Source organism: Syngnathus acus, chromosome 23 (assembly GCF_901709675.1).
Source record: "Syngnathus acus chromosome 23, fSynAcu1.2, whole genome shotgun sequence".
Lineage (NCBI taxonomy): Eukaryota > Metazoa > Chordata > Actinopteri > Syngnathiformes > Syngnathidae > Syngnathus > Syngnathus acus.
Window position 1 is genome coordinate 4,690,840 of NC_051107.1, and position 25,730 is coordinate 4,716,569.

The 25,730-nt window shown below is 43.2% G+C and overlaps 3 protein-coding genes across 21 annotated transcripts in view; 1 reads left to right on the forward strand and 2 right to left on the reverse strand.

The window, feature by feature from the left end:
* Positions 1-25,730, reverse strand: part of LOC119117275 — a 376,942-nt gene that overhangs the window by 328,406 nt on the left and 22,806 nt on the right. The gene's annotated exons all lie outside the window — the stretch shown is intronic.
* On the reverse strand, positions 10,342-14,658 carry bcat1 (branched chain amino-acid transaminase 1, cytosolic). 2 transcript variants are annotated; one of them, XM_037243432.1, is made up of 11 exons: positions 14,371-14,658; positions 13,970-14,027; positions 12,810-13,004; positions 12,640-12,750; positions 12,409-12,528; positions 12,188-12,345; positions 11,978-12,120; positions 11,831-11,916; positions 11,627-11,767; positions 11,469-11,543; positions 10,342-10,511 (listed from the first exon to the last, which is right to left on the reverse strand). In XM_037243432.1, the coding sequence occupies exons 2-11, from the start codon at positions 14,015-14,017 to the stop codon at positions 10,473-10,475; spliced, it is 1,116 nt and encodes a 371-aa protein (XP_037099327.1). In that variant the 5' UTR covers positions 14,018-14,027; positions 14,371-14,658; the 3' UTR covers positions 10,342-10,472. The 2 variants fall into 2 exon arrangements, with proteins under 2 accessions (XP_037099327.1, XP_037099328.1); XM_037243433.1 differs by having other exon boundaries at positions 13,970-14,658.
* Positions 15,155-25,669, forward strand: LOC119117148 (lymphoid-restricted membrane protein). Its single transcript, XM_037243217.1, has 37 exons — positions 15,155-15,741; positions 15,874-15,978; positions 16,047-16,227; positions 16,291-16,328; positions 16,398-16,467; positions 16,528-16,686; positions 16,764-16,881; positions 16,951-17,001; positions 17,054-17,131; positions 17,227-17,283; positions 17,360-17,419; positions 17,497-17,561; positions 17,827-17,920; positions 17,983-18,099; positions 18,194-18,295; positions 18,542-18,693; positions 19,457-19,568; positions 19,629-19,824; positions 20,321-20,358; positions 20,649-20,739; positions 20,864-20,987; positions 21,204-21,252; positions 21,659-21,702; positions 21,775-21,863; positions 21,933-22,063; positions 22,133-22,245; positions 22,305-22,335; positions 22,409-22,549; positions 22,633-22,767; positions 22,822-22,969; positions 23,034-23,077; positions 23,165-23,233; positions 23,308-23,366; positions 23,538-23,636; positions 24,302-24,427; positions 24,943-25,094; positions 25,160-25,669. The coding sequence occupies exons 1-37, from the start codon at positions 15,174-15,176 to the stop codon at positions 25,300-25,302; spliced, it is 4,149 nt and encodes a 1,382-aa protein (XP_037099112.1). The 5' UTR covers positions 15,155-15,173; the 3' UTR covers positions 25,303-25,669.

Below are 25,730 nucleotides of genomic sequence, written 5' to 3' on the forward strand. Positions count from 1 at the left end.
TCCAAGCTAACGCCGCCGAGGCCCGCTAGGAATACCCGCTAACAATGTGAACATTCAATAAAGAGCCCCGTAGAAGTCGTCAAACGTCGGAGACGACGCTCGAGGGACCGCAATCACAAATGCACGGACGAGTTAAACGGCCCCCTACTGGGCTATTATTCCCGCTTTCAACAGGACACATTATCGTGTCCACATTAAGTAAATGACTCTTTTTTTGTCCCTTCGTAGTCAACACGCGTTGAATATTTTATACGATTGGGAAATGTGAATAGACTGTCACCTTTTATGGCGCTCTCAATTCAACCAAATTTGATTTGTACAACAGCCTTACTATTAATAGCCTGGCAAATGTCAGCGGAGAAAGCTTCTCAAAGAATGCAATTACCGTTTGCCTTGCGTTAATGCCGACGTTCGGAAAAAAAAAAACGGGGAAATTGGATAGTTCCGACTTCTAACTAGGAAAACAGAACACCTCATGTGAGAAACGAAACAAATGGCTCATTGTGGTCGTCGGGAGAGCTGTGCTTAAATTAGCCGTGACTCAAATAGGGAAACGAATTGGCAGTTCAAAACTATCGCCAAATCTGAACTTTTCAAATCCCACAATCAACGATTACCAAATCAGAACTTATGAAAATACCCCCGTTAGCTAAGCGCAAGCTAGCAGCCGCTACAGCGCAAATGGGTGGATTTGTATATCGTATGCAATTGAAATGACAAAACAAGTGACGAAAAAGACAAATAGTCAGTTCATAAGTGACTGTTTAGAAAAAAAGAACTTTCTGAGTGGCAGACAGAGCAATTTACCGCGCGTATATAACAGAGTACAACAGACGGGCTTTCTTGTCTGCGCCGCAACACAAACGTTCACTTATCTATTTGATAATAGGAGTGCGCCGAGCAACGAGCTCCCGACAATACCGAGTGGCGCCCGCAGTCAGACTGACGTGAGATATAATCTGCTCCGACGACGACAAGAGGCGGGAAGAAAGCGGCGCGCCATCTTTATGTACGCGACGCAATTAGCGCTTGGATACACAATGAAGCTGTCGGCAACAAAGCAAAGACAACAAGCTATTGTCGGGGATGATATCTCGGATAAAACACCGAGGGTTGGGGCGGAGAATGTGACACACAAAGTGAGTGAAAGTGGAGCTTAATGCGGATGAATTACAAGGTCGCTGAGAAATCTGTAGCGCACGTCGGAAAGAAACGTGACAATGCCGGAGAAAAGAAGACAATCTTTGGTAATTGAAACAAAATGGCCGCTTTGCGCAGCTTGTTGGATAGGGTCGTCAAGCTTTTAACTTCATCAGAATTTAGTTCCACTCAGCAAATGAGTTCCTTTCCAACAAGAGGCCAGCCAAAGTTGAACTTTTTTTTTCATGATTCCAACTGTACTTTTATTTGTTTACTGAAGCAAATCTGCCTTTGGAAATTAATCCCTCCCGGAAACTGTCCGTCTCGCCACAAGACAATGCGACATTAATTACACAATAAATCCAAAAAAAACAACAGAGTAGACTCACGATGTATTATTAATCCAATTTCACGTGTACCCTTAATTTTTGTGTTTTTTTTGGGGGGGTAGACGGCTAAAAAAAAAAAAAATCACACAACGCAGCTTAATGAGGTAAACGTAATGATCTGAGATGATCAAAGACGATCGGTGTTAGGCAAAGTATAGTCACCAATTAGTAAAACAAGCATGGGGGGGAAAGGGACTAAAATATGCATTACCGTTACTGATGAAAAGACAGGGTCAGAGAGAATGGACTCATTTCACAAATAAAACCACGTGAAGCCGAGTGTGTGTGTGTGTGTGTGTGTGTGTGTGTGTGTGTGTGTGTGTGTGTGTGTGTGTGTGTGTGTGTGTGTGTGTGTGTGTGTGTGTGTGTGTGTGTTCTCCGGAAAAGGGGGTTGTGTACAGTATTGGGGCGTTGTTTAGATTTCCCATGTGTCTATGAGCAGAGAATGAGTGGAGTCCCTCAAGAGCGCCACGAGAGAAGCTGGCTTTACTTTGATAACAATAATAAGGTAACCCTCTGGCTCACTCTTATATCGGCACAATCACCGTTTGAAGCTTATTATAAATTTGCAAAATTTGGAAAATGTTGCCCACGCCAATTTGAGTTCATTAGGGGAAGCTCGAGAGGTTAGCAAGTTTGACTTAGATGAAACTAATTTGCATAGTCATCTTTTTACATCTCGGTAGTCACAAATCATCCATACAAAAAGTGCATCTAATTATAAAGCACACGATCGATTTTTGAGGGGAAAAAAATTCTTGCTGAGCCGTTTTAATGGATTGTAGATTGTGTAACTTTGCCACTCATGGCCGACAGCAAGCAATCATCTCTATATATCTCACTTGACAATGGCAGAGAATGTCGAGCTACGTGCGACCCTGAGACCGCCGCGCGCCATATGTCGAATGTGAATTACATGTTACAGGTATGAAAGAATAGCAGGACGATGTTCAGTCTTTGGTATTATGATAAATTTGTGCTTTGGGTCTTTGGACCAAATCCTGAGGCCAATATTTTTCTCACTGGCACATTGAACTCAGATTTAAAACGGTCTAAGCTAGATGGAGCAAAGCAGCCCCAGATTAAAACAAAGGCTAGCTTGTCTCGCCGAGGACTATCAACATTTGTTTGGGACTTTGTTTACTTCTTGTACAAGATCAACCCCACTTTTTTTTTGTCAGCTGAGCCCTACAAAAGAAGCCTCATAAATTGCATTGGGGAGAATATATTTGAAGGACTGACAGATGTCTCCTCCTATCTGACTCATACCTGCATCTAAAAAGATTTCCGTCAAGGGAGTGTGAGCTAAACTACGGCTGTATTATAATACGGCATAATCTCACAATATGACGTCTGAAAATGATTGTTGTTTTCAAAACAATCGTTCACTTCATGCATTGAAATCATTGAGCGCTTATTATAACGCTCCGTGTTTATCGACTACCTTATGTAGAGCATGAGCAATTTCACTCCAGCTAAATGAAATGATTCATCCCCCTGCCTCACTGTACCTCCCCTGCTTCCTTCTTCTAATGTGCAGTTTGCTGCCCACTGTACCTTGTAAATGCCACAGTGTGCCTGAGCAGAGGAGGGAAAGGGCTCAGGGGCAATCAGCGAACGTGCGGGGGCCGACCGATGGGCTTCAGAGGCTGACAAAACTCTATCGTACGGCTGATCCCTGTCCAATTCGCTTTCACACTTGGTTAGTTTGCGTTCGGCTAAAGCGGCGGAAAACAAAAGGCGGTCATCGGCGGCGTCTTTGGTCTAAAGTTAGCTCGGCGGGGAAACGAGGGAGCGTCTGAAGAGTGATAAGTCGCCGATGACACACATCGTTAGTCATTTAGCGTCAAAGTGCGGCTGTGTTTCAGTCCGTTTGTCAATCAAGGTCAATTTTGAAGTTGCCGTTTGTCGCATTTCAAATGGTCACAACGTATATTGTTGATATTTTAAAAACGGCAAAAATCGGACAAAGGTTTTACATTTTTGACCAAAACAGCTAAATTGGTTCCTAAAAAAAAGAAAGCTACAAAGGTGTCCACTCCATAGCACTATTTAATCCTTGGAAAATCCATTTTTCAGAATTCTTTCATCCTCTCCTACTTGTATAACTCGGGAACAAAGCTCGACATTTTCTCTGTTATGTTTCGAAAGAACGATTTGGCCGAGTCATGGAGCTGTGGCCTGTGTTTTTGTAATCGCTCCTGATACATCAAAACTAAGCATCTCACATGTCCTCATTTATTTAAAAGGTGCATCGAATCAAAATCATGCGAAACACTCCTGAGGTTTATTTCGCTGTCGTTGTTTGTTGTTAAAAGTCTGAGGCTCGAACGAGCCTAACTTGGACTCAGAATAGACCTATTGTTGCTTATCTGTATGTTAATCAGTGGGATGATGATCTTCATTTTCTTCCTCCACGCAATCCAACCTCACCGCTGCCTATTTGACTGTCATGCTACAAATTGCCTTTTTTTTAAATTTCCCTCTGGCACGTACGTACAAAAGGAGGACAGTGAAGTCAGTCTGCGACATTATTGAATTAAAGCCGAGACGCGTGTACAAACATGCTAAAGCAGCAGGTATTCCTCCCGGTCCAGCTAGCTTGGGAAAATTTGGCGGCGTGCCCCGGACCCCCTGCTGCCTGAGGCTTGAGAGTCTGGCCAAAAAAAACACGGAGGCAACCCCTAAAACCGGCACTCAGAGCTTGACAAGACTAAATCATTGAGTCCACAGTCGGTTAATAGCAACAGAAAGAGTTATTTGTGTTTTTTTTCCCTATGAATTCTTTCTAATTTGATTTATGAAAATTATGACTAAAAATACACATCAATATTTTCCAGAAATTATTTTTAAAATGTATTTCCCAACTGATTCAATTTCAACTCCTCATCTGGTCAAATATAGCTCAGGCTTAAACTCCCTCTAGCGGCTGAAATGACACATTACAGTCATTTACTGCTGTCTTTTTTTTTTTTTTTTACTTTGCTGTTTGATCACATAAATGCATGATGATTGTTCCGTCCGAGACGGAGGAGTAAGAAGGAAGCACAGGAAGTTGTTGGAGTATAAACAAAGCGCAATGGAGGAAGCAGGGGTCAAGACGAGCACTTCCTGTTGAAAGCTCACCGAAATTCCTCTAGTTCATAATCGCATCGTTGCATTTTGCTCATTTCCAACACACAGATTTATTCTATTTTTAAAAAATCCATCATTTTTCCTCCATTTATTCTATTTAAAAAAATCCATCATGATGTTTTATTTCCTTTTTGTTTTGTTTTTTTAAATATGACCACAATGTCATTTTGGGGTTATTAAAGTTCACACAATTGTCAGATGTCCGCTTTGGATTTAGCCCGACAAAACGTCAGCATCTGGCTAGCATTATTCAAGCATATCATGATGAATGCTGATAATCTGGTATTATTATTTGTCAAACTCAATTACAGTAATTGGGGTTATTGCTTTTCGTTCCCACACACACACACAATATCCCAAAAGAAAACATTCTGATTTTTAAAGGCTGTTTCCAAAAATGCACACTCAGTTTATCTTAATTTCATATTATACGGCGGCACCGCTTCCCACACAATTCTTACTCAGGCTGCTTAAAAAGTGTTATCAGCACTTTAGAGAAGCTGCAGCGCAACCAAATTTAAAAGGCAAAGCATATGGTGAACATAAGAATGATCTCCGCAGACTTAGCGCCAATAGCATCTGTATTTTAACAGTCTATCAGCTGTGGTGAGGGAGGGGAGGGGGAGGGAGGGGGTGCAAAAAGCTCCGAGGGATTTGGGAGAAAAGGATATGATTGCATTTATGTCCCATCAAGCCGCTTGCTGGATCCAAGGGAATGCCTAATATACGTCTGTATTTGGTCACCAGCTTACATCTGTCTGCTTATGGATTTAGGAGTTCAAAAAAAAAAACTATTTTGTTAAAAAAAAAAAAAAAAAAAAGAGGCGCCTCTCAACCGAGCCAGTGACTAATAACTAAAACCGACAGGGATGGCAGTCACACGCACGCACACACACAGTGACAACCACGCGCAACAAAGGCGAGCAAATCTGACACATTTTCTCTGACATTCTCCTCAAGCCTCGCATATCTTACATATCCTCAACACGCCACGATTATCACATATAGGTCGTTAAAGTGTGAACAACAGAGACTATGCAAAGAATTAAAAAATATATGTTTGAACAGACTAAATTAGTTCTTCAATAATACGTCTGCTCCGATACTGCACACCGATACCACCTTACCGGTAAAATATAGTCAAGCTGGCTAAAACTCTAAAAATCACATGCTGGACAGGAATGACTTTAAATGACCCCGAAAGAACCCAATTGATCATTGTAACCCGATCGGCCGCCATGACCTTGTAAATCGGTCATCGCTCGGCCCATTGAAAAGATAAACGATTTGTTATCGTCGGCGTCCAAACGTGGAGGTGAGGTCATTGGGCCCGTCTGCCCCACGACAACGCTCATTGTTCTAGGCACCCACGCGGGACTTCCTGTTTCTGATAATAAAACACTCCTAAGGGTGGAGGGGGTTACCCGAGCCGACCCTACAATTCACCCCAAACAATTATATGTGTCAGCCGTCACCTGACGCAAAAACACAAAAATAGTTAAAAAAGGAAAGCTAAACTGTGGCGGGCGTGTGAATGGGTGTGTAGACTTGCGCAATTTCATTTCAGAAAAATCCAAGGATTGAAACAAGGGTAGACTTTTTCTATTTGTTGTATGTGTTTCACTAAGTTACGAAAGTGGATATAATGGCGTCACTATACACGATCAAGCAAATGGATATAATGGCGTCACTATACAACATCAAGCAAAAAAAAAAAAAATCCGTTCATGGCCTTGGAGATGCTTGAAAAGCACGAGCGAGTGGCTCTTTTTCCAAAGTGTCAAAATTACAGCCACAATCAATGTTGATAATACCTCGGCTTCCTATATGCTTCCTCCTTTGCTTCTCAAAGGTAAATGGTAACAATTTTCCCCTTTCACTCTACGCCGCTTTCTTACTCATTTGGAAAATACGGAAGGTTTTTTTGCTTTTTTTTGTCTTTCGCCGCAACGCTGAAAGCCTTTTGACCCAGCAAGTGAGGTTTTGTTGACAGATTGATGCTTTCACACTGACATTAGCTTGATTCGGCAACGTTCAGAGGCCGCTCGACGCCCCCGTGGAACAAATGCCCTTGAATTTCACTCCCCCCCCTCCCTCACCCCAAATAATCCCCTTGTGCCACTCTCAGTGTAGAGCAGCGGGCAAAACGTCCACCTATTATTTGCCTTCCCGTCACTTTGTCTGCCTTCTTGCTAATCATTATATTTATCAAAGTGGCGCTTTCACCTTTTGACAGGTGCTGTTGTGGATGATGCGGATGAATAAAAAAAATAAAAAAACGGAAGACAAGGTGGCGACACGCATGCAACCTGACATTAAACCTTCATAACGGTAAAAAGACGCAGACACAATGTAAATGCAGCGCTTATGTAAAGGGGAGGAGCAACTTCTCTCAATGTATCGAGAGAATAAAGTGCAAATAAATGACTAAGGACGTTTTAATGGTTGAGTGATTATTAAAACTCAACCCTGATTTTTTATGACTTTTCAGCTAAGCAAATAAATTTAAGAATTGGCTGACATGAAGTGGATTTTTATTTTTTAATTAATTTTTTTTTACCATCATGGACTTACCAACTTTTTTTGTCATGGAATAAATGAATTTATTATTATTATTATTATTAAGTATTATTATTATTAAGTATTAAGTATTATTATTATTATTATTATCATCTCAATGGTTAACTCATTCAGTGCCAATGACGGCTATAGACGTCAAAGCTCCATTTTAACTGATGAAAAAAACGTTCTGTCCACATAACGCCATCAATGTGTGCAAGCCAGAAGTGCAATAACATTGAGGTTTTGGAAGTGTTTGGATTCTGCAACAGAGTTATGTTGTCTTAACGTACAAACACGAGGTATTGTCGAGCCCCACTTGCAGTGGGTCACCGCCGAGGGGAGTTCAGAGGGTCCAAAACCTGCCCCCCTTGCCCAAACACACACAAGACACCAGCTCGTCAAAGAACCCTTTATGCACTGTTCGTTTTTTTTTTCTTCCGCAAGAAAAACTCTCTTTATTTCTATATTGTGATAGTTAAACCACCGTATGCATACATGACTTTTTTATTTTTTTTTCTTTCATTCAAACGAGCACATAAATGAACATTCATAAGACAGAAAGGCAAAAGGCAAACACATACGCACGGTGTCACAATTGGGTCATTTATGTCCCTCTCCGCACCCCACGTTCAGACTTGGCAGGCGTCTGACGGCTGTGTTGTTTCAGCGAACGCACTTCACATTTATGCAAAAACACAGTCGCTGTGTGTGGTTGAAAAAAAAAAGAAATTGTGCACATTTGAAGTTGCGGAATAAAACCTCTTTGTATTAATCGAGTTCAACTCGTGTCGAACGTGCATTTCACATTAAATTGATAAAACAGATTTGGGAGTTTTTTTTATGGGACGGAAGTTGTTCATTGGCCAGTTGGCTGCCACGCTCGTTGCCTAAGCTGGCACATTGCTGAGGTGGTCAGCATGCAATGGGTTACTATGTGTGTGTGTGTCCGTGTGTGTGTGTGTGACTCACTCCCACCTGCAGGGAGACAGTGTGGTGCCAGCTGCCAGGCCTGGAGAGCATTAGTCAGAAGTAACATCTCTCCCTTTTGATACACATGTAGACAAATATTCGGCATACCACTGAATAATTAGTACATTGATGTTTAATTGAGCGTGGGGGGCATTGAGGACTTCATTTTTTAAATTATTTTTGAAAAGATTTTTTTATTTCACAAGGCGATTCGTGTATTTTTACAAAATATCCGAATGACTCGGCCCATCAATCGTTCGTTTTAAAAATCAAGTGTGGCCTTGGAGAATGATCCTCCCCGACCCCTCCCATGGCCTAAAACGATATGAATGAAAGTGTTTCTTCTTCTCCATTACAACCCCGATGAGAACTAAAACAGCTTTTACCACAAAGCAAATCAGGCTTTGGTGCTGAAGCTGTGTGAGTGACACTGATCTCCGGGTGAGTGTGTGCGCGCCTGATCTCCATCCATCCGTCCATCTAGCCGTCCATCCATTTACTCTAAGCTCTTAAGCAGCGCTGCTGTTCAAAAGTCTCCTAAAACTCTAAGCCAAGAGAGATAACATGAGCGGCGGGGAGGATAACGTAGATGTCATGTCAGGCGCGCACAACCGCCGCCCAGTGTTCCTCTCGTGTTAACAAAACCCATCACACCGCTGTCTGTCTGTCTATGTGAAGGCATGCGGTAATCTCTTTTTAATCACCAGCTCTTATTTACCCCCCCAAAAAAAAAAAATTAATGCGTCCGAAAAGGGACAGTAGGATGATGGCGATCACGATGATGATGATTTTGTGATTAAATGATGCCATCAATGTGTTGTGGATTAACACGGCCATGGAAATAGATTAGTTCTGCAATGGGTTTGAGCGGCAGGCCTCCAAAGGTGCACAGCATTTTTTTTTTTTTTTTAAAGAGAGAGCTTGTGGGTTTGTTTGCTGCTAGCGCCACCCTCTGGTAAATGCAGACATGGCATTAAAAGTCATTAAGAGTTAAATGACCTGATTTGCAAAAGAATCAGTTAATATTATATTAGTAATAGAATATTATATTAATAAAGTAATTAATATTACTTTAATATAATACAAACATGATTTTTAGATTGATTTTTTTTTAATTAAATGTATGTTCCTTTCATTGTAAAAAATAATATATAAAATATTTAATACTAAAACTAAAAAAGCTCAACAGTAATATTACTTTAATACAATAAAAAAAAATTAAATCAAATGTATGTGTTCCTTTCATTGTAATAAAAAAATAATGTATAAAATATTTAATACTATTTTTAAAATACTGCACGTTTTTAACAAGATAAAAAAAAAAATGGCTATCAAGTGAATGCTCAAAGGGAGGGTAAAAGAAAAGGCAAATAGGAGACAAACAGGCCCCAGAAGAGGAAGCAAAGACGACTACACAAAGTGGCGCCGAGTTCATTAATTAGACTTTCAAATTGGACTAACTCAAGATGACAGCGCAGTTCTTGTCAAATCACATCAAGCCCCCCCGGCCAGAGGGGAGGAAAGGGCGGCCGCACATGCTCAGAGCCAAACGTGGCTCTTTGGAGCTGAATGGCTGCCATCTTCCTCTCGCTCTCCTCCGTCTCCCTTCTCCCTGGCCCTCGCTCGCTCCTTTGCCTCGAATTACATCCCGACGCCTCTCTTGTGCCCTTGCGTGAATGTCACGGGCGCCTTAACATGAAGTGACGGGACATCATCAACATCATTTTGGGGGACAAATGGAGGGTTCCTGCTTTTTGATCACAAAGAATCATTTCCATGCTAAACATAAAATGTTGGGTTTTATTGTGCCACATCATTAGGGGCACCTTTAATCTCGGGCAGGGGTGTGTAAACTTTTGTGCTCAAGGCCCAAGTTTGAATTTTTTTTTTAAATTGACAAAAAATAAAATAAATAAAAATTCCAATTGATGTTTTAATTCTAATATTTTAACCAAATATTTAATTAAGCAAAAGCCACAGATACATACAATATATTTAATTATTTTATTTATATATAAAAATAAAGTGGACCAATGAACTAATTTAAAGTTGTTTTTTTTACCAGGTTACATTTCTTACTCCATATTTAACTTGCTTTTGAATCCTTGGTGCTATAAAAAAAATAAAAAAGTAAGGTTGTCGTGTGAATGTAATTTATTAAGCACGATTGCATGAGACAAGTCACTTCATGCACTTTGCACAATTTTCTTTTTCCATTCTCAGTACAATGCAAGGACAGTGAAAAGATTGCATGTGAGTTAAATTTTCCAGTCCAAGTTAGACGAGGGTTGTCCAATCACTGGGTGTGCGTCCGCACTGCAAGACAAAATAAGATTGACAAGAAAAAACTCTTGTCACTAAGCAATAAAAGTTCTTCTCACCCAGTGCCTCTTAATTGCAAATCACAAATGAGAAAAAATGAAATTAAACACCCTTGAGCAAATCGGCGGGGCGACACAACAGAGAGGAGGAATAATAACAATCACAACAAAATGTTCCCCCAATCCGTGACAGCTGCGGCGACAAATCCAATTATTTGCCTCTCATTCTGCAAATTTGTTCTAATGGTCCAAGTGAGAAAGTAAATAAACGCACGCGAAGGGGAAACAAAAGGATGTGATTTCTAATTAACTTGAAAGAGGAACAGGAAGGGCGACTTAGTAAACCCATCTTTCATCCGCAGCCTCGGACCACTCGTTTGTTTGTTGCACAATGTTGCCGCTCGCCTCCAAATGAAATGTCAACAGATTTAAAGGCGCCGACGCGCTGTTTTGCTCGATTTTATTGTTCATTAAGCTTCCCCGGCGCTTGTCCGAGGCTTCTTCGTTTTGCGGCATCTCGGCTTTTTGAAGATCACAAAAAAATTGCTGAGGCAATAATTGGGTTTGTGCAATTACGCCGGGCTTAATGAGAGAAGGCAGGAGTTTGCCACTCGGGCCTCTATCTCGGGATGAAGCCACAAAGCACATTGTGCAAGTGGGGGGGGGGGGGCGTTCAGAAGGCACCCGAGCAGCACGCACATCTCTCGTGAGGCCTACATGATAGATGGAGCGCTCATCTCCTGCCTCCCAGTGATTACAAAAACAATAATAAACAGATTTAGTTAACTTCTGAAAGTGAAATATTTATGATTTGTGGACATCTCTCATCTTGCAAACACCAATTAAACTGTTGCTGTTTGGGGGGGGATCTGCGCCGTTGTGGGAGTGGTCAATTTGTATGATGAATAATTCAAAAAAAAATTCGGATTGAATTTTTCAAGGCGATACCAACCTGAATATCTGTGAGTTGCTTGCAAATACGAGCACTCAGCTGTGAACTCATGTCCTGACAGGGGATGTGTAAGCGCTATACAAAAAGACACAAAATATAAATAATAGTGCACTGTGGACATTTATTAGTGAAAATATTTGGACTTATGATTGTCCTACCTCTCCCAAGTAAACGATTTCCCCCACTGGGCAGATCATACAGGCAGTGCCCGAACCGAACACCTGCTTGACGCGGCCCTGCTTGAGAGCGCCGCAGAGCTCGGCCATGTTCAGGTCGCGCTCTGATACTTTAAATTCCCCCTTTATGTTAAAGGGAAGAAAATGAGCTTAAGGGGGAAGTATGATGAAAATAAAATGCGTTACCCATTTTCTGGTGAGTTCCAGGATGCTCCGTCGGGTAATGCCTGGGAGGATGAGGCCGTTCAGAGGTGGCGTCGCAAGCTCTTCTTCTATAAATTTGAAAAGTATAGTAAAAAAATATATATATTGTGTCTGTCAGGATGGACTGACCTCCGTTGTCATTGATCCAGTGGATAAAGATATTCATGGTTCCCACTTCAGTGATTTGATGGTCCTTCCCGTACAACCACAGAACTTGTTGACATCCACAATCCTTCGCCTCGTGTTGCGCAAATAAGGTGCCACCATAGTTCCTGGCAAAAATAAGGTCAATAACAACCCACGTTGTTATTATATGTGACACTAATACTAGCTTCCCACCCTCCCATCTTGCAGTCTCCGGTCCCTCCTTCCCAGGCCCGTGTGTACTTCGGGTCGGCCCACAAGGATATCTCTTTGGACGCCGTAAAGTAAGAACCCACGGGGCTCATGATGACAAACAGCAAGGCTCGGCCGGGTTTTTCTACAGTCAGAGATGGCTAGAACGCAAGGAAATATTATTTAGTATGTGTTGAGAACTTTAAATGGTGGCTACTTGGTACCTCGGTGCTGATCAATGTAGGTCTGATGTACAAACTGGTTGTGTTGGAGGAAGGGATCCAGTTCTGGTCGACTTCGACAAGTTTCCTGATACACTCGAGCAACTCTGATGGGTCGAATATCTGAAAGAGGAAGTACTGGTGTACCTCAAGGCTCAATCTTAGGTACTTTATTGTTTCATTTAAACTGTATATACATTTTTCCACCCACTGGTTTTTTTACATCCAACTTACTGGTAGACAAGCTCTCCTTGCGGTGATGACCATGCGTTCCATGTTGAGCATCGGCCTGAAGAGACGGACTCGATTGTCATCGCCACGGTAAGCCTTGAGACCTTCGAACAGCTGTGGAGAATAAGTTCAGATATTACCTGGTGTTCTAAAGTTCTTACCTTTCTTCTCACCTGAATTCCATAGTGCAGTGATGAGCAGGCTGGGTGAAGCGACAAGTTCTTGAAAGGCCGGATGAGTGGCGCCTGCCAGCCTTTGGAGGCGTCCCACTCGATGGTCAGCATGTGGTTGGTGAAGACCGTCCCGAAGGTGGCCACATCGGGCTGGGTTACCGGAACCATGGGTAGCTTGATAACAAGGTCTGCTGCCTAAGCACATGTGAGTTAGCATTACACGCTAAAATCATCATTTGTGTTTAATATTATTGTGTGACGCTTACTAATAAATAAGTAAATATTTAATATTATAAATATATAAATAATATTTAATATTAGTGTGACGCGTATTGAACAATAGACTAATAAAAATAAATAAATGTTCTCAACTGATTCGATTAAAATCAATCTAAATTTATTGAATTTATTTTTTAATTAAAATACCTCATTATGACACTGCCAAGAGGGATCATGTCAAATGAAACAGTACCTAATATTGAACCTTGAGGCACACCATGTCACCACTTAGTCTCCTCGACAAAATAATAATAATAATGCCAAGTGACCAAAGCACTTTGTTTTGTAGTTTGTTGTATGATTTTATTATTTTCTTTGAGCTTTATAAAACAATATGACACATGAGGACAAATCTTAACATGCGTCATAATCCCCCTCCCCCTCCCTCACTGTTACCGCCATCCTTCCATTCACACACTGTGCTTGTCAAGTGCTTAAGTAGCTATAAATACTATATGAGCATGCTGTGTCTGTCTTCCAGTGAAAGTAGATAAGGCCCACTGAGACTTTTGTACCACTCAGGGATCGGGACCAAATATTTGTTAGGTGGTCTCTGAGCAAAAAAAAACAAAAAAAACAAACATAATGTCCATGAAGTTGGTTCACACTTAATGAAAGTGAGTGTGTTGTGAGTTGCCTAATCTCTACCAGATAGCTTCGGCTACTTAGTGTGAACTGGGACAGTGGATTCTGCTGAGAGCAATAAGGACACTCGTTCCGACTCTGATGGAGTTACTTCTCAATAAAACTGCTGGATGATACTTTCCAGGCAGATATTTTGGATTCTTCTGTGGGGATTTTTTTTTAAAGTGTGAATCATCAAGATGCTGCAACTGAGGGTAGGTGCTTTACTTTGTCCACTATAAAGCATCAAAGTATACCTTGAAGCTATGGATTCTGCAATCACCGTTCCTGGTTGCCACCTCCATGCTGAGAACACTAAAAAATGTCAAAAATAAACACAGAAATATGGATTTATATATTTGTTTTTGTTTGAATGCCAACTTTGGCCACAATGCAAAATATAACGATCTAATGTGGTTCTTAAATTATTTACTCCAAGTCCCATTGTGACTGATTTTTTGAAAATTAATTTTTAATTCCGTTCCCCAACTCCTCGCCACCTGTTAATTTTAATCCAAAAGTATTTTATTGTAACGTTTACCTGCAAGCAGGATAGAAGTCAAGCAATTTTAAGAAATTCAATTAAGTTTCAGATGAAGGTAAACCTTTTGGAATTATTTACACAATCTCTATGATGTATCCATATATTCTTATTTACCTGAAATGGAAAAGCAGTCAGGTTGAATTTGGAATGCGTCCGCTCGACTGTTTTGCTGACAGACTTTTGATTTTTAGGAAACGTTACGTTTGTTCCGCCTTGTTGTTCTTACCGCTTCCTACCACAGAGTGGTGCTGTTGGCTTACTTGTTTTTTAGAGCGCTCTCCTAATGCGCATGCGCGAGAAGCCAACGGTGAGCTTGATTACCAATCGAGCTCGTTCAGGTAACGACAATTTATTTTTGTCTTTGGAGCTTGTTTAAGGTACGGTTATTTTTTTTTGTCGAATTTTTCAGGTGTTTATTTGTTATTTGATTGACTGCTTGCTTGGTAGGGGAAAAAACAATTTTTAAAAAGAAGTCTTTCTTGAGTTTTTGCACAGCAAGCCTTGTTATTTAAATACAAAATATATCATTTATGTTGCGTATTAATGAATGCATCTTATAGAAGCCCCATGATTATTCTAATGTTTGAACATTAACGGAATTTATTTTAATTACCTGCACCTGGTGTCTGAAGGCTTTTTCATTTAAATGATTTAATATTTTTATTTTCCATTTATTTTGCTATTGTGGGAATGATTTAAAATGTCGATTTTCTCTGTTTAATCATAATTCAAATTAATCCAAGTCAAACTTTAATATAAATATGAAGATCTTAAATCAAGTCAATCCTGCAAATGTTTTTTTCCCACATTGTTTATATTTTAATATACTGAGTGGACTATAAGCAGCTAGTTTACATTTATTTCTTATTTCTACATCACCCAACTTGTGTGTCCCCAGACTCCAACCACACTTGATCATGGCCTACACAATCCAGCCAACACGCCGCCACAACCCGGTGGACAGCATCTGCCGCAAACTTCAGACCATCCAGTGGCGGGGTGACCGGGAGCCCAATACCCCCTTCAGAATCCCCAAACTGTCCTCCAGCAGCTACGACAGCCCCCAGTGCGGCCTCAGGCGTAACCTGGAAGCCATCTTGAAGAAAGGAGTCCACGGGCGAAAGGAGAGTCCCAATTGTGCGGCATCTCAGAAGAACATGGATCCCGCCGTTCCATCATCTACAGCTAACATCACATACAGCATCACTAGTGTTGGCAGAAGCGGAGTAAAACCATTCAAGCAGAAGTACTGCTCCACTCCCAGTACCACACGTGAGACCAAAGACTCCCCTTACTTCACTTTCACACAAAGCGGACCCCAATCGGTAGATTCCGATAAACCAGCTCTCTCTCGTACCTTCACCCCGATTCGGAACACCGTCTCGTATGAGCTGAACTTCAGCCCCGGTAGCGCGGCTAGCTCCTCGGAGGCCGAGCTGCCCTACCCGGCTTTGGTTGTCAGGAAGCTATCACTAGAAGATGGAGGTAAGAAAAAAAAAAATTCTGATTTTGAAAAGCTACCATGTAGAAAATAGTTGACCTTTACATAATGTGTAATTTTCCGCCTTCTGTCATTGGCCGCCTTGGGGTGGAATCCCGCGTCATGTGCTCGCTTAGAAAACACGCCGGCTTCTGAGAGCAACAACATGGCAGAAGTTAGCCTCATCTGCGAGGAGAATCTCCTCGACACTATCTTCCACGCTTGTGACACGCAGCGTCGAGGTGATAATTTCTCCAGGCTCATCTTAAAAGATAAATGATCCCTTTATTATTTTGATATCTTCTATCAGGGAAGGTGTACGTGTCCCACATTGTGGATTTCTTGCGGCACACCACCAGCCGCACTTCGGAGGACCGAGGACTGGAGGAGCTCTGCAACATGCTGGATCCCGAACGCAAAGACGTTTCCATCGACCTGGATACGTATCACGCCGTCATGAGGGAGTGGATCGACGACTGCCGTAACAACAGGTGAAGGAACGACGACTCTTCATCGGTGCCCGTTAACAACGCCGTGTTTTTATTTTTTGCTAGGGAGGAGTCCTCAGAAGATGGAACCCAAGTCAACGCTGGTATTTGTCCCATAATTATTATTTTTTTGGGACCTATTTTTCTTCTGATGGTGTCCTTTTGTGTCGTAGCCAGGAGGACCATCAACATGACGTCAGGAAGCTTAGAGGGCTTTGGAGGCGACGCGTCAAAAGCAGAATTGTACGTTGAGATAATGAGTCACCTTCAAAGCTGAAATGATATCTATTTTTTTTCCTCCAGTGAAACATCCGAGCTGGTTTACTGCCTCGCCGACCTCCAGATGAGCAACCAGAAGCTCCAGGAAGAGGTGAAGAAGCTAAAACAGACGGTGGAGGTCATGGAGGAGAGCAACCAAAAGCTGGCGGATGAGAACGAGGTGTTGCGCAACCAGATCAGAGCGTAAGATGTCCTCATGGCTGCGAGATGTTTTCCCGCTCTCAACACCCCCCCCCCCCCCTCGTTTCTCTTTTCCATAGTCAACAGCAGCTAATCCACAAAGAGAAGATGCTGCATGACGAGGTGGAAGAAATGAAGGCCGCTCTGAGCTGCACGGAGGAAGACAGAGCTCTCGCCTCCGCACGAAGCAAACACGTGGTCGGACCAATCTCACCGCTCGCCAACTGCCGCATGCAGGAAAAATAAAACTGCTTCCTTGTTTTCCAGGAGAAAGAAAACCAAGATCTCATCGCCAAGATTGCTTCAATCGAGGACGAGGTAGATTTTTTTGATTTGTTTAAGGGCGTGGCTAAATCTGATGGCTTTGCAGAACTTCAAGGTCACCATGGAGATGGACAAGCTTCAGAAGAGAATAGCCGAGCTCCGTGACATCAACGATGACCTTGAGGTTAGCAATTTTAATAATTTTTTTTTTGCTCCTATTCATCGTTTTGGGTCTCTCTATAAATGCGGCTTGCGTAACGCCGATGTCCTCGTCCATAGGTGCAGATTCACTCTTTCGATACAGTCATCACTGAAAAGGAATCTCTTATACAAGAGGTCATTGTCCTATTCAATTGATTTTATTTCTTTCATTGAGGTCTTGCAAATTTTTATTTATTTGTTTTTTACACAGAGGAGCAGACAGATAGAAGATCTCAAAGCGGCAGTGGAAGAATATTCGTCCATCACGGAGGTCGGTGTTTTCAAATCAATCACATTTTTTTGCAAATGTTTTATGTATTGCCTGTTTTTGACTTTTTTTCTTTTCAGTTACTAAGGGCCGACAAGAGCAAATTGGAGAACCACATGCAGGTGATGCATCAAGACCTTTCAGGGTGAGTTTGGAATAGAAACTGTGCCATGAAATTCTTCAAATCTGTTTGAAAATGTTTAATTCTGTGTGTTAAATCATTCCCAGAAAAGTGGCATCATCACTAAAAACACATATATGAATAGCTTTCAAGATCTCATTGATAAACACAATGAATAGGGGCTGAGGATTGAGCCCTGGGGAACTCCGCATACACTTTGTCTTTTTATCTCTTCAATTTCCTTATCAATCTAGTATGATCACTTTTATTAATATGTGACTCTAAGCAGCGCTGGAGTTTCCCTTTCGGTGGCCTACAGACTAAACCAGAACGCTTCAGGATCCCTGCAGACCGAGCTGGCCTTGGCTCAGTCGCCACTGGAGGTCAGCATTTCACCGACGTTGCCGAATTTCGATGAATATAAATGTTCGGCTCTGTTTTTTAGAGCGTGTGCTTCGCCTCGCCGCTGGATGAGACTCTGGACAAGGAAGTTCTGCTGATGATGCACGGACCCAGCCCTGACATCATGGCTCTGGAGTTCAAGAAGCTCCTCAACAGACTGGTAATGGTATTTCTTTTCCCAGCCTTCCAAAAAAAAAAAAACTGTGTGTATAAATACCCAACCTGTTAATCACTATATTATGTCATATCTGTAGAAGAACGATTTCAGAGAAGACACCACCACAGTCGTGTCCACGCTGAAAGCTTTGCTGAGTGAGCACACAGAACCAAGCGGCGACATCCAAACCAGTCTTGAGGTTCTGTTGCACATTTATCCATCCCAGTTCTGTTTCCCACACACCATTGTATAACTCAGCTCTGTTTATTTATTGTAGCGTGAACACAGCTCGCTCTTGACTATCCTCCTCTTTTGTTCCTCCACTCTGCATTCATTAGGCACGTTCGGCCATACTGCCATTAACACACACACACACGGTTGAGTGCCGGTCAAAGTGAAGAGTCAGCTTCATGGAAATAATCTTTCTGCTCTTGTATTTCGACAGGCGGTCCAGGTAGAGCTTGACGCCACAAGAGAAGACTGGGCCTTGAGCTTGGACCAGCTGGCGCAGTACACCGACTCCATCGAGAAGGAGCTGGTCAAAATGGCCGGGAATATGAGGAGGTCACGAACGGAGATCCTGCATCTTTCAGTCAGGTAGTTTTTGGTTTTAGTCTTTTTCTGATTTGTGTGTTGTCTCTGTTCAGTAGGGGGGAGGACCTCAAAGAGGCCCGGCTCATTATGCTTGGGTTAGGGCCAATTCTGGGCTTCAGCATGATTACGTACAATGGCAAAGCTAGGATTTTTTTTTTCCAAACCTCGAAAATCCTTCAGAAAAAAAATGATGAAGATTCATTTTATGTTATTGTCGGGAATGGGTTGAAATGTGAGGAAATATTCCTGGAGAAATCTAAAAAATCCAAATTTTTTGATCCAGCACCTGGGGGGCCCAAATTATTTCAGGGGGGCCCCTGCCCCTGCGCCCCTCCCCCTTAGCGCTGCCACTGACTGTACTGATAAATTAACTTCCTGAATGAGTGCTTGTGTATGTTCTACTTTTCTTCTTTTTAAAAATCCCCCAAACTGGTTTAAGACCTGCTGTTAGTGTAAATGTGTGTGCGTTCACAGTATGTGCGTGTGTGAGGGTGCACCGCTATATAAGGGTCACTGTGGTTCAGTCTCAGCCCAGTCAGAGAGGGGTCAGACTACTGCTCACAAACTCAACCACAGTATTAAACAATTTGGAGGATTTGAAAATAAGTGCTGTGGGCCAGTTGGAGAACTGGCGCTGGTCACCCTGGGAAACAAAATGGGACACTGCATGGGCCTGCGGATTGGGTACAGTATGTCGGCACGATATTGCTTTCTAGGAACTCCCGCTGTTGGACTTGTACTTGATGGAATGTGTTTTGTCGTGCAGGGTGCAGGATCAGGAGAACCAGAAGCGGCAGCTCGGAGAAGAACTAGAGCAGCTCAAGACCCCTCAAGATAGCAGAGAAGCTTCGTGCCAGACACCCGCACCTGAAGAAGAGGTCAGTTGGAGGCGGGGAGATTGCGTTGAGGTTTTTCTGATACATCTCGTTCTTTTTAAGACCGGGGAAGACCTGGAATGGGATGAGGAATACGCCCTTCAAGATTTCCTGAAAAACGAAATAGCGGGGAGCGGGACGGACGGCGGACAGACGGAAGACGAGAGGTGGACGGTTGTGAACGGATCGGGCGGAGGGGAAGCGAGGAACTCGTCCACTCCTGTGTCGGCCAAACCCGAAGACAGTCGATGTCTTGCAGGTAAGTCAAATATTATTTTTATGTCACATGTGAAGATTTATAAAATTTGTTTTGGAGTCAGTTAGGGATTAGATAACACGTCCGTCTGTAATCCTTGAATTCAAGGACGCTCAGTCAGCCTTGACGCAGTTCACAGAAGTTTGGGAAGCCGGCGTAAGAAGACCCCTGCCTTCTATGGCGGTTCCAGTCCGAGCGCTCGTGTGTGTGTGTGAAGGAAAATGTGTGTGTGTCAAAATGTCTTCCTCAAGGTCCTTCTATGGCCAGGTGTGAAGCTGTCTCAGCGAGCAGTAATCCTCTTCATTCCTGTCTTGCATGAGTGGCTGGCAGGCAGAGACATAAAAAAAAAAATTGTGCAAACGGTCACTAATGCCACTTTGGCCGAAGGGGATGAGATTCGGACTCCTCGGCCCCTCCCTCTCTCCTCAAATGAGCTTTTATGGAAGAAGGTGGGGTTAGCATTTGGATGGCATTCAATTTCTTTTTTTGTGTGTTGCAGGAACTCCTGAAGTAAGGGTGAGCCAACCTTGTTTGCAGGTAAAATTATTTTTGGCACCATACACACACCATATTGCAGTTAATGTTCATAAAAATCCGCCTGCAGCCATTGCATATTCAAATGTCTTCTATTTCTGAATATATAAAAAAATTCCAGATATATTTATATATTTATTTATATTTTTATTGTATTTTTATATATATTTTATATTCAAATGTAAATTAAGAGTTAATGTTGATAAAAATCCGCCTGCAGCCATTGCATTTTAAACATTGTCTTCTATTTCTGAATCCATGTTTTGTTTTTTTTTTTCGTTTTTTTTCCTCAGAACGAGGCAGCGGTACCGTCGGACGCCCACTCGCAAGCTGTCAGCTCCGAGCACCCAGCGGCGGATGCCCCGTCCCACTCAGAGAGCCACGGTAAGACCGCCGCTCAGCTCAGATAAAAAAAAAAAGCAGCATAGAAAATTGATTGTTGAATAAATATGCCATTAATATTTATTTTTCGGGGGCGGCGGCGGGGGGGGGGGGCTTTTCTGCACAGAGACAGAAACCCCATCGTCTCAGTCCGTAACGCAGAACCTGAGCACCTCATCTGATCAGGACCAAACTAAGATGCCAACAACAACGGAAAATCAACCAGATGAGGTCACGCCGACAAATGAGAGGTGAAAAATTGATCACCATTTTTCGCCATCATTTCCCTATGACGAGATCCTGGCCCACATTTGCTAGTCAAAGGCTTTCCTGTCTGTGGGAGGAGTTGCACTGGCCAAATAGTTTCTCCGCTGCCATGCTTTGCATAGCATCACCCCTGCCGACAACACCTAAAAATGGAAGCTGTGAATTTATAAAGTTCTTGAAATGGAGTCTTCTGCACACAGCGTCCAGCCGCTCGGCGAGGACCACGAGGGAGGAAGCGAGGAGGCCGAGGTGAGCCGCGTAAGATCACACGAGAAGCATTTTTCAACGTGAAAGGGAAACGGCTTCCTCTATTCTACTTCCTCTGCTCTCATTCCGCCACTTTTAGTGTGTTTTGAAATTGCTTTGTTTTTTTTTAAAACCGGGCATTATGTACTTTTACGGTATTGCGCAATATCCTGTTGTGTGTCAGAACGCTCACCTTACTCCATCGTGCGAATGTTCACACAAGCGGGCGGTCCACCTCCGCCACTTAGCGCCGTGCTAGCGTTGGCGTGTCTCCACACACACACACACTCACACATATACACACACAGTTGCAGAGCTCTCCATTATGTAACAATTCAGCCAAATGCATCTCTTCCACACACAAACGGGAACAGGCTAGCTCCGTTTCTTACTTTGGTAACTTCTTCAGAACCTGAACCGGGACCAGTCCTCACCCAAACCTGCAGGGGACACGTGAGTACCGTCAGAACCTGGCTTCTGTGGTGGATCTGCGGTGTTGACGGCGACGTTGTGGGTTTTTTTTAGTTCGAGTCCGCTTCCTGTGTTGGTTGAAGAAGAGGAAAGCAAGCAGGAGGGCAACGCCGCAGTGTTAACCCAACAGGCCGCCATGGCAGGTAGGAAACCCGGGGGACGGTTCTAGCATGTGAGTACTAGTTTTGGCACCCACGTGCGTTTTCCTCAAGGGACAGAACCGCTCGACGGCATCGACCCAACCGCTCAGACTGAGCGTCAGCAGGGAAACGCATCGGCGGTGCAGAACGGCCAATCAGAAAGCGGCAAGACGAGTAAATCGGGAGAAAATAAGAAAGAACTTGTAAGATTGAGCAGATTTGGTCTGTGAGGTTAAAATTGTACGACATAAATGGTTGCTCTGGACCTGAAGGAGTCACAAGAGGCGGACGCCGCAGAAGAACCAAAAGCGGAGCAGGCCAAACCTGAAGCCGAGTTGCCGAGCATCTCCGCTCGGACCGACTCGTGCAAAGAGGATAAGCAAAGGTAACACAATATTTACATCTACTAATAATTCGGCTAATTGCTCTTGTTGTCTTTTTCAGCAGCCTGTCAGCCAACGACAAGGAGATTGAGGTGAAGCACATTTTGTAAGAATGAAGAAAATCCCAGCCGTGAGAATTAAATTTTTCTCATTTCTTTTTCTCAGTCCGAGTTCCAGCGTTTGGCTCTGGGCTTCAAGTGCGACATGTTTACATTAGACAAGAGACTCCGGCTGGAGGAGCGTTCACGCGATCTGGCCGAGGAGAACGTCCGAAGGGAGGTGTCCAGCTGCCAGGGATTACTGCAGGTCCAAGATTTCGGTGGTGCCCAAACTGCGGCATGAGGGCCATTTGCGGCCCATTTGACGATTCAACATTTTTTTTTTCCTAGGCTCTGACTCCTTTATGCGAAGATGACAACCAATCAATGGAGATCATCCACAGGCTCCAGAAGAACCTGGATATCCTCATCCAGTCCATGACCCGAGTGTCAAGTCGCTCCGAGATGCTCGGAGCCATCCATCAGGTATGTGTGTCGCTAAAAAGGTTTTTTTTTAAATAATCATTGGGGACTTGGCAGGAAAATCGTATCGGTAAGGCGGTGGAAGTGATGATTCAGCACGTGGAGAACTTGCGGCGGGTCTACACCAAGGAGCACGCCGAGTTACTGGAACTGCGGGAAGCGCTCACGCAGAACGAGAGGTCGTTCGGATCGCACTTCGACAGAGGTCAGCTCCGTCGACGTGCATCGCAAACACCCCGGAGTGCTCCACTGACAATTTTCCCCCCCAGATGAATTCCGCGGCAAGAAACCGACAACATCACAATACTACAAGGTGCAAACTCGCCTAATCGCATCCACGTGTGTATAAAATTGTGTTGACTTCATTTTGGCCCCGCCCCCCTCGCATATAACCACCCAGTCATCAACCCGGCGCGTTAGCATAGCAGCAATTCCTCGCTCTGCTGGAGGCAACATGCACTACGACATGGTGAGGATTTCTTTTAATATCACTCCATTTTATATTTCCTTTTGTAATTAATGTTCTTGTCATGCCCACTCCAGACCAAACTACAAGACGGTGCGGAAAGCGAAGCTGAAAGACTCACCAGGAGATCTCCATGGTGAGTGTTCCCGTTAATCTCGACGTGCCTAAAGCTATAATTATGTCACTCTGAATTTTTACGTAAAGCCATTAGAGTCACTCGAAATGACTTTCCTCGCGCGACAGAGCCGCGGGAGTTCGGGTTGTTTATAACCTTCCCTATCTATATGTTGGTAATGGTGGTTTCCAGGAATGTGGCGGGAAAGAACATGGCGCGTCCCCCACTTAAACGCTTTGTTAGCTCTGGCGCCTGGGTTGACACTGAAGAGTCCTCTGTCATGATGAAGGGGTAAGGAAGGTCTCAGTGTTAGCTGCCGGTTGTGTTCTGAGAGTCCAAATTGAAATGAGCTTGGAATCGGAACCGCCGCCATCTTTTATGTTCCGTGTTGCATGTTTGGTGTCGGGCAAGATATAATGTTTTGTTTTTCGTTTTAAGCAAGAATCACTTTTTTGTGTGTCTGCTAAATGTCTATTAGCAATAGCATTTTCCCGCGATGAGGTTTTTATTTTTGTGCAATTGTTTTTAGCAATAGCATTTTTCCGCTAATTGTTTTTTCCATGTCTATTAGCAATAGCATTTTTCCACTATAATTTTTTCTGCAATTGATTTTCATATATTTACAATATATTTACCAGATGCACGACTAATTACTACTAACCGAGATGTTTCTGGTATTTTATACAAAAAAATTGACCGATTTTTGAGGCGGTTTTTTTTCTGCAATTTATTTTCCATGTCGATATTAGCAATAGCATTTTTCCACTATAATTATTTTTTTTTTGCAATTGATTTTCATATTTTTAGAGTATATTTACCAGATGTACGACTAATTACGACTAACTGAGATGTTTCTGGTATTTTATACAAAAAATTGACAGATTTTTGAGTCACTATTAGCAAAGCTATTAGCATAAAGTCACTGTTCATGCCCGGTTGGCGCGGCGTGCCCACAGGACGGCGCGCAATAACTCCGACCCCCAGCCAGTCGAGAAGCTGGAAGAAGCCACGCCGGAGAGGAGGAGGTCCAGTCTCAGTGAGCTGGGCAGCAAAATCACCTCGCTCATTCTGCCCCTCAAGACGTTAGTTTGCCTCTACGCCAATTCAAAACAATGGAAGAGTTCATCATTTCGGTTCTTAGGTTGGAAATGATGAACGTCTTCCATGTTCTTCTGGGCTTTTGCGTTTTCATTTCTGCTCAGATTTGTGTGCCGTCTTGCATGCATCTCAAGTCGTGTCTTCCAAGATCTTCTAATAGTTCTCAAGTCAACCATTTTCTTCTGCTTTCCTCCTTTCACGTCCTTCAGAAGTCAGGAGGAACTCTTTGTAATGCTGTAAGTGGACGGCATGCAAATTGATGTGCGTCATTCGCCCACCTGACTCATCATGAAGTGTTTTAAAGCCAAACCCCGGCGACATTTTCTCCCACTTTTCCCTGCGCTTGATTCTGCTGCCAACATTTCAAGTACTTCCTGATGAACCATTTTTGTTTTCCATCTTTATCATCAAGCTTCTCGACTGCATGCGGCAATGCCTTTCTGCCATCTTTCTCATCCCATCTCATTTACTAAACGCCGCTTCTCCGCATCCCATCCAGTCCAAGCTCCTCATCCAGCCCGGTGTCTTCGGACCAAGGTCTGTCCCAATCTCTGGTCCATAGCCTGACATCCACACGAGCGACGGCGGCTGAGGTAGCCCGAGGCAGCAGGGGGCTCTGGCTTTGGTTAGCCATGGTGCTAATCCTCGTAGGTAAGTTTAAACCGTTCGGGCTAATTTAGAAAAATATTTGTATGCTAATAGGGTCACCTCGTTAGGTCTCCTGGCCTTGTTGGCCAATCTGGTGATGCAACCGGCAGTAGACGCTGCCCCAGCGGGCACCGGTGACTCCTGGATGGCCATTCAACAGTTGCTCTGGCCTTACACGGGCCTCCGACACAACGGACAGCCCCCGGTTTAGCCCTCCTACCGCCACTTTCGGACCTTATGTTGATGAGGCCTTCCCCCCGTGCACTTTGGAAGGGTGGTGACTGCACGCGTCAGTATCGGCCCGCTACCCGGAGCCTTAAATTCCCACGTTGTCCGATTTATGTCGTTAGCGCACGTCTGAACCGTTCAAGGACCGCTTAATGGGTAATTCTATTCATGTCCTTGGCAGAGATTTTATAACTTTTTAAAGCTGATAAACACTGGTAATAAAAACATTGTAAGTGTTTTTAAAAACTATTTATGACTACTTTTGGAGTGAGTGATATGTGAATTTATTTAACTGTGACAGTCTTCACCACCAAAATGATTCTTTGCCTGTTTTGCTGTGGTTGTCATTGTTTTCAACTTTTATATGTTCCCAAAGATGCTTGAAAATTTGAATAAATAAAGTAGCCAATA